Source organism: Arachis duranensis, chromosome 10 (assembly GCF_000817695.3).
Source record: "Arachis duranensis cultivar V14167 chromosome 10, aradu.V14167.gnm2.J7QH, whole genome shotgun sequence".
In the NCBI taxonomy this organism is placed as follows: domain Eukaryota; kingdom Viridiplantae; phylum Streptophyta; class Magnoliopsida; order Fabales; family Fabaceae; genus Arachis; species Arachis duranensis.
In genome coordinates this window covers 22,191,591-22,200,701 of record NC_029781.3, presented here as the reverse complement: position 1 = coordinate 22,200,701, position 9,111 = coordinate 22,191,591, and the positions used below count along the sequence as shown (strand labels likewise).

At 32.5% G+C, this 9,111-nt stretch overlaps 1 protein-coding gene across 1 annotated transcript; it reads right to left on the bottom strand.

The window, feature by feature from the left end:
* Window positions 1-3,877: 3,877 nt before the first annotated feature.
* On the bottom strand, window positions 3,878-7,689 carry LOC107469450 (uncharacterized). Its single transcript, XM_016088823.3, has 2 exons — window positions 7,015-7,689; window positions 3,878-4,399 (listed from the first exon to the last, which is right to left on the bottom strand). Exons 1-2 carry the CDS (start codon window positions 7,488-7,490, stop codon window positions 4,150-4,152), a joined length of 726 nt encoding a protein of 241 aa, XP_015944309.1. The 5' UTR covers window positions 7,491-7,689; the 3' UTR covers window positions 3,878-4,149.
* Window positions 7,690-9,111: the final 1,422 nt, after the last annotated feature.

Sequence of the window (9,111 nt, the reverse complement as noted above, 5' to 3'; positions counted from 1 at the left end):
CCAATCCAAACTGCATCGCAAGTAAAATTAGTTTTTAGGTCGAATGATTTTTTGACTCAAAACTGATTTAAACTGCACCGCAAACACCCCTACCAGCAAGGCCACGATAGCAACTTATGGATCTTTGGAGTTGCTGCCTCGTGATTGCATGGGAATATATGGGTTCCTTTGATGAGAAGAGAGTATATTCTTTGATTTCCTAAATTCTAGGCACAAATTTGCAGGGAAGTAGTTGTGGTAAGTGGTAAAGTGAACAAAACATCTCTAATTGATATATTGATTAGCTCATTCTTTTATTTAAAGGTGTTATAATTTTTAAATATTGTCTTATATATGTAATTATTTATTAATCAATCACAAACTTCTTAAATAGAGCCGACATTTTAGAGAGTAAATATTAATTTATAAGTGATTTATCAATAATTTATAAAAAGTAAATTCTTAATTTATGAAATTATAATTAAATGAGCCTAAACAATTTAAGAAAAAGTGTATGATATTTGCCACTAGCTAATGAATTATTGTATATATAAGACGAAATTTGAACTTTCGATACTTATTTAAGCAGATGAGTGAGCTAACTACTCCGACTAGCTCAAGTTGCTTAAAGTGTATGACTCTTTTAATACAATATATAGAAGAAACAAGAAATGGATCAAATACAAAATCTAGTTTCTTCTTGGCCGAGTTACTTCTACAGTCCACCCCTTGTTTATTTTAATTTGGACCAACATGAAACAAACATGAAGGTAAAATTGTTAGACACCTACTTTCATCTCATTGAATCTTCGCAAGTAGGTCATACACATTCACATGATCCTTCTCTTTCTGTTTGAATTGATACATAATTCTCACCAAATTTTATAACAAGTTAAACTAGATTTTCGGCTTTAATATGTACAGTTTGGCGATCAAAATCGCAAATTCATAAGCCACACTCACATTAATGATATATTGCGATCTAAGTTGCATGAAGAAGAATATCCTTATGTATGAATTGCAATGTCTGTAATATAATTTTTTATTTTATTTTTATAAATACAAAAAGTAAAAGCTTTATACATTATTCTACGGATCAAAGCTTTAAATATATTTATATCATTATAAATATCGTGAATTTGGTTTTCATCTTTAAACAAAGGGGGAAAAGGGATTGGTCTTTAGTCTAAATTTTAAGAACATTTGGTTGACTCTTAGAAGATTTCATATTCACGTTAGTCCAAATATTTCAAAAAAAAAATATCAATTGATTTTACTACCTTAAAATTAAAAGACTAGATAAATTGTAGAAAATATGGTTTTATCCAAAATGATTTAGACCAAATCATTATAATTTTTAAGGACTTAAAACGAATTATACAGAGACTGAAAACCAAACAAAATAATAGTGTCAACCCAACTTTTTAGAAAAAAAAATAGACCTTAATAAAAAAAAATATATGTAAGGAGCAAAATCAAAATCTACAATATCTTTTGGGACGAAAATCGTATTTAAACCACAAATAAAAGTGTGATTATATATACATTAAGACTAGAACTCCATGATCTACTAGTCAATCAAATAAGATTCAATGGCACTCGTAACAAAAAAAAGTGGTAATGAGATCCAATCATAAATTATTTAGAGAAGGTAGCATCTTCACTTCACTAAGTAGTGTTTAGAAACTCCCTTGGGATACAAATATAAGAACAGTGAAACAACAGATGCAAAGATAGAGACAAACAAAGATGAAGATCGATCCCAAGAGAAGTGTGAAATTTTTTCAGTGTCCTATCTCCATTGCCCTACTTTTTGGGAGGATAGAAAAACCTAGTTGCCTTTATACCTGTCTAAGCTACCAAATAGGTTTATGTACTCATTGTCTCTGTGTTTTTGTACAAGAGACAGTTTCGAAATGCTACCAACCAAATCCCAAACACAATGGAATCATAAAATTTGGAAAGAATCAATCTATTACTTCTTCACATGCAGTCAATATGTTCAGAACTTAAAATTCATATAATGCATGAGTATAAGAAACTTTTTGCAGTATACTGCCCATGTTCTACTGAATCCAAATGCAGCAAAATGATGAATTCTAAACAACAATAATTATCGTAATGGGGGCAATTCATAATACATATCATGCCGTTGAAATTGAACAGCAGATGAGGGACGACACAGTCACCAACAAGGGCAGGCATAGAGCAATGCTATGACAGATGCACATAGGTTGATTGAGATAGTTGGGTCATGCAGTATGATGATGGATTTGATTACTTAGGAAAATATTAAGCCATATTTCATAGAAAAAATCAAACCAAGAAAAGGAATTTAGCTACTTTCTACCTTAATGGATGCGTTATACAGCTAGAGGCAAGACTAAACCACTCAATTCCCCCTGAAGGCACTGGACATAGGTCAATTTCTGCTGCCAATACCTAATACCCTATTTTGGAAACCTATAATCCCATGATGAATGCCAAACACAGCTCATCAGTGTACCAAGTTAACACATAAATGTGGCTCAGGTCAGTGCAAACCAAAATTTCATCAGTAAAATCCACATTAATAAGGCTGCGTTTGTTTTCAGGGACGGAACACGGAGACATAAAATCGTGTTTAACAGATTAGACATAGACAGAGACAATGTATCCAGAAACACTGAATTAGTGTATTTTGTATCCATCCTGACATGAAGGACACAGAGACACTAACAAGAGACACAACTTATTTTTTATTTTATTTTTTGTTATTTTTGTTAATTTTTTATGATTATATTTTTTTATTATTATATTTTTCTTATCAAATTTGTTATAATTTATCACCAAACAGAACATAAAAACACAATTTTGTGTCTCTGTCCTTTGTGTCTTGTTCTTAATAACTTGTCTTGTCATGTTCTCAGAAACAAACACAGTTTAACATATTACTCACTTGTCATAATCATTTAATTCCAACACAATATCATGAACATACCTAAACTAAATTTTCAACTAATTCAAAGGTGAATTGGCTTAATCCATTTTACTTGAGCAACACAACTATTACAATGACAACAACAGTAAAAAAATAATAGCAGAAGTCCTTTCCCACTTGGTGCTTATAAATATTTCCAGATTCTGTTTATACCAGTAGTGATAGTACTACTAACTTATATTCTTATGTTGTAGAGTTAAAGAGTAAAACGTAAAAAGCCTTACAAGTCAATTTATGGACTATTTGGTCCTTTCAATTCATGTTATGCATCAGGATATAACTATAAATTCTACTTCTAACACTCTCGCCGTACATAGAAAAGGGAGCAGTTTATGCAATATGCTCCTAAAGAACATTAAAAGTACCCAGGTTCACCTACTTCTAAAAACCAGCTTTTATATACTACTGAATGGATTTTAGCTCCTCTAAGGTAAGGAGCTCACTTGAACTTACAAATTTTAGGAATATCTTAATGACAAAATTGAGTGGATTCTGACAAACACGGGCTTAATTACGCATGTGATTTCAATTTATCATAACATCAACCATTTGTTTTATCACTAAAAACTGAGATTTCACAAGTTTCCATCTTTTCCCTCTAAATTAAATTTTTCTGCTTTAGAGGAGCTAAGGAGCATTTGCAGTGCAAGAACTAAAATAACAAAACTGTCAAGCACATCCACTAATCCTTATAAACATGTAGCTAGTCAAGAGAGCTTTGAAATTGAATGGAACAGTTGAACCTTTCAGTTTCAAGTTATCATTTTGACATTCTTGCAGCAGTAGAAAGTCTCTAGTGCAATATTGTCAAATGATCAATAAGTCATTAAGTAAACCCCAAAACTTTCAACGTATCAAATGAACTAATTATGGCTTACTGCTGTTCTCATTGATTCACAAAAGGATTCTTAATCCATGTCAAGAAATTCTGGTTATTAGTAACAATCAACAATTGAAATATTGCAATGCTGCTCATAGGGTCAAAATATGTGTCTAAACAAGAAAAGAAAAAAAAATGACATACCTGGAATACTTATGATGTACAGACATCTAAGTACATTTCTTATTGATCATCCTTCAACACCAAATCATTAACCAATTTCTCCTAGATATTGGAATATGCCCAACACCATGCAATGTCTTTAGACAATCAATCATCTTCTAAACAATAAGAAACTTAACCTTGTTTCTTATTGAGTCTCAACTTTAGATACAGCTGCTTTCAATGCAACTTTTCGTTTATTTTGGATTTGGCGAACAAATTCATTAACTACTACATGTAACTTCACATTAGGCTTACGATTAATTGGGACATTATAGCCTGCCCTTTTTACAGCACGAAGAAGACACTTTTCACCTAATTGGTAATGAGTTGTGCAAGCAGCAGGAACCACAGACCTCAACACTGGTTTATTACAATATGAAGGCCCTGTTGGCAAACTGCATAGAGCCATAAACCTTTATCAGTAAATTTGTCTGTCTGAGAAAATGGTAATTATTATGCATAGGAATTAGGACAGCAATATTTTGATACATCAAAATAGAAAAGGGCAAAGCATCAATTTTAAAATTGAGAAGTGCTAGGGAGCCAGCACTTTTGTTAAATTCTGGTCAGCACTTAACCATCAAAAGCAAATTGAATGATTCTACACCCTTAGATGTAATCTCACACCATTAAAAACATCATTGATGGCTAATTGATGGCTAAAAACCACAAAATCTGCTGGCCCCCTAGACTTCTCTTTAAGATTTCAGACTTTAAAATTAAGAACATAGTACCAATTACAAACAAAGCTTCTCATACTTGAACAGCAAGTAGGGATAAAAAACTCGAAGGGTATGTTTGTAAGTGAAATTGATAGAGAGGCGCCTACTACTAACAGGTTCGGGCTGTGTTACAAAAGGAGAGGTAAGTAGCAGTTAACTGGCAGTTTTAGTTGTTGTTAGCATGGTCCAGCTGGCTGATAAGTTAGTTAGACTCTATTCCTCACTGCCTATAAATAGCTAGGTTATAGTTAGCTTAGTTTACTATGCATTTTCTGTTGTGAATTCTGTTAGAAACTGGAGAGACTTCCTCTCCCTGAGTTGGTAGTTCGAACTGTGTAGAATCTTCTAGGGAGTGCTAATTGGCAATCCTGTGCAGCAATAACGGGAAAGAGAGGGAAGGAATGAATTGAATTAGAAATCAGACTTATAATTAATCATCAAGCCTTTCCAGGAGCTCCCTTCCCTTCCAAATCCTCAATTCACAAACACAACTTGTGATAAGGAAGTTGTCTCTATGGAATCTAGAAACCGTGGTAGAAGGTGAAGTGAAACTTTATGCATTTATGCTTCCATGATGTACAATTAGATCAGGAACAGAAGTCAACAGATGTGGTGTGAGTTTTTCAGGTGATAGTGATATTTCTGTATGCAACCAAAGAATAAACTATTTGCAAGACATTGTTGACCAATATAGTGCAATGCTTGGATTCTTTAGTTAGCTTGAATCCATAAACTAGTATGCATAGCTGGTAAGCAAGTGTCATATGACACTACTGAATACAAAATAAGATATTCTTTTAGTAAGCAAAGCATCCATAAGTCCAAAACATGGTTTTCTCCAAGAACTTAAGTAAGATTGAGGTGAGCATAAAGCATAAAACAAACTGACCAATAGGGTTACCATTTAAAATAAATGTTTGGTATAATGAGATAATTATGAAAGTAGTTGCATTTTCAGCCAATGAATGACAGCAATCAGGACAGCATTATATATATATATATATAAAAGCATCTTATGTCATCTGTATTACTTTGTATGGGTTGTCTGTGCTAAATAAAATTTTCTAAATAAAAAATGCTTGACTTTTACCAAAACAAACAAATTATGTAGATAGTGATTATTAATTAAATCAAACTATGCAACCATCCAGACCTTTAGGAAGAAAGTCAATACTACTGCTGCTTGAGAAAGAAGCTATCAAGGCATCACCGCTGCCACCAGTTGGCTCTCCTCCTCCACTCTAGGTGGTTTTCCTTTTTCCAAATTTTCTCTCCGCTCTCTTTTCAAGACTCTGCTTCTGTTACAATTGTTCAATACACTGTATCAGTTTTATTTTTAGTCTTTTTCTTGGCGTTCGTTCCTCTTCCATTTCATCTCTAGCCAATCCAGATACTTCATTTGTTAGTTTAAATACAAGATGAGAGTTGAGACAATGCCTTTGGTGTTTCTTTTGAGTTTTTAGTATTTGACTATGCCATAGTTGGCACTTAAGCTCTTATGTCTTTGTATTTTTGTGCTTTCTGACTTAATGTCGTCTTTATTTGTTGCTTAGCTGAATTAATTGCACCCTTACGAGTAAAAGGTTGCTTATATTGCTTACATTTTATAATCTATTACATGTGCAGCTTTTCTGCATTTTGTGGATATACATGTATTTTCAGTCCTATCTAACATTTCCACCATTTCTCACAACGCCATTCGCCATAATCCTATGGCAGAACTTTTGCTCTCCACCATGAGCCGCCATTTGCATTCAGAAACTATGCTGTAACGTTGAGGTGCACTACAGAGGGGTAAAGTGCACATTTTCAACACAAGGAAATTAAATATACATATTACCAGACACTTCTAATTATCTATCATCAATGGTTTTGCATTGTGATAGAGACACACTCCCACCTGAGAAGACTCGAGGTGAGGATACCTTGGAGAGTAAGCCTGACATACTTAAATTAGTTTCCTTTCCCAATATTACGCGGTAAGGATACCATGGGGATTGGTCTCCTAACCCAGCATCAACAAGTGCAAAATTATCATGCAACACTAAACCACAAACAAAGCAGGTTACTTCTCTGAAACTTTAACCCATCTTTTCCAAACCTCACGCATTATGATAAAAGAATTCCATTCATCTATTCAACTAAAAGAAAAAAGCACAACATGAAAACGAACATAAAAAGCAAAAAATTAAAAATACAATACTTCAAATAATTTCAAATTGCAAGAAAACCTATCAACCAAAGCAAAAATTGCAAGAAAAAAAAACTTGGAGTAAGAAAGAACTCACTTTTTAGCTACGGTTCTGCATCCCCGATAGAGCTTCTGTTTGGGATCCGAAAGTATGTGAGCGTGACAGTACCTAGTAAGCGCCATAGCCTTAATCTTACATCCACCAAAAGCGCACCGAACGACGTCGTCTCCTCCAACTCCCAAAGCGGCATTATTGTTCCTCTCGTTGCCGCCGTTTGCGTTCTTATTGTTCTCGTCGCCCAAAACGACAGCGTGGTTAACGCCGCTGGTTTCCTTGAAGGGGCTCTTACCGTAGGTCCAATAATACTCCTTATACTTGGACTTGATCTCTTCCATTAGAGCCCAGTAGTGCCCTCTGTAGCACCGTCTGAGTTGCCTCGTTCGGCGGAGCCGACGAGCGGTTACTTCGCGTTTGCTCAGCACGAGCGTTTTGGCGAAAACTGCGTCGTTTTCAGCTCCGTCCAGGGTCATAGGAGGAGGTGGAGGTGGCGGTGACGGTGGAAACTCGTCCATGGGTGGTGGTGGCGGTGGGGCTGTCGGAAAAGTTTTGTGGAGAGAATGTTTTGCTGTGTGATGGACGGAAAATACGGTAGAAGAAGAGATAGAGAAGGGATTCGATTTAATTTGATTTGGCTTCTAATTATTGGGATGTTAATTTGGTTGTGCGGTGTGAAAGTTCAGCTTTCTTACTTTCTAACTGGAAAATCTATTTTAGAGTGAGAGGGTTTAGGAATAAGGACTTGTTTGGTGAGGTTTTTTTCAAAAATATTTAAGTGATTCTTTTTAGAAAAAAGTTTTTTTAAATAAAAATAAGGATAAAATACAAATATTTTTATTTAAATAAATAAAATAAATGTATTAATTATTGAAATAAATAATGGAAAAGTTTAGGAAGCCAGCAGTTTTGTTGAATTTTAGTCAGCATATAACCAGCAGAGAAATGTGAGTCATTGGATGAAATCTCACCTCAATCTCACACCATTAAATCTCATTGATTGCTATTTGCTGGCTACCAATAACAAAAGTTGTTGGCCCCAAGCATTGCTCCTAAATAATTATAAAAATTATTATCAAAATTTATTCTCCAACCTTATCTCGTTAGTTGGAATTGAATCGCTATATTTATAATTTAATTTTAATACACTAACAGTATAAAATTATTTTTACACGTGTATCCAATAAGGTTGGATTAGCAAAAATAATTATCTTTTATATTAACTACGTGAATAATCATCTAAAAAAATGACTGTAATTACATGATTTTGTAAAATATTTTATACTGTCGATACATCAAAATTAAAATCTTATATTTATCTCATTCTATTTAAAAGAAATTTTGATTTAATAAAATTGTAGGTAATATGCGTATGAGTTGCTTGTTTTATTTTATGTGTCTTGGTTGTTGAGTGATGAGTCTTTGTGGTATAATTGTTGTGCTTTGACAAAATCTTGTGATTTTAGTCTATTCTTAATAACAATGCCAAAAGAGATAGTCTGCGAATCAAAAAAAATATTTCTTTCTTTGTTTTGGGCATGAACGATCTAAAAACAAATTATTCACCTAATTTCACGTAGCCAATGAAATTAGGAAAGAAAAAGTTATAGATAAAATATGTATTTTGTTCTTAATATTTATATTTTTTCTAAATACTATTAATATTAAGAATAAATTAAAATAAATTAAATATTAAGAATAATTAAAAAAAGTTACAAATATCAGAAACAAAAATATATTTTACTCAAAAATTACTAATAGAGTTAGAAAGAAAATGTGATACGAATAAAGGAGATACAATGCACATTTTCTGTTATTTTTAGTAACGTATTGATATTTTTATTTTTAAGTTAATCCATTAATTTTAAATATTTTTTGTTGTCTCTAATAACTTTAAATATAAATATCAATAAAAATATTTTTATTTTAATTTAAATAAAATATAAAAAAATAAAACTCATAATAAAATGTTGGATTTTATGTTTTAGTTCAGATTTTGAAATTTTTTTATAAATTTATGAATTTAAAATAGAATACTTAACTTTTTTTTAAATTAATTGAAAATCATCTTTTAATTCATTCACATCTAAGTAGCCATTATCAAAATTTTTTTAGAAGAAAAAATTAATATAAAATATA

What these genes read in the sequence shown, in the direction of transcription:
- LOC107469450 (XM_016088823.3), bottom strand. Translation starts at nt 7,490, where the DNA reads ATGGACGAGTTTCCACCGTCACCGCCACCTCCACCTCCTCCTATGACC. An exon ending in TGCAGAACCGTAGCTAAAAA is followed by an intron (nt 4,400 to 7,014) that starts GTGAGTTCTTTC and finishes GGCTCTATGCAG; the next exon opens with TTTGCCAACAGGGCCTTCAT.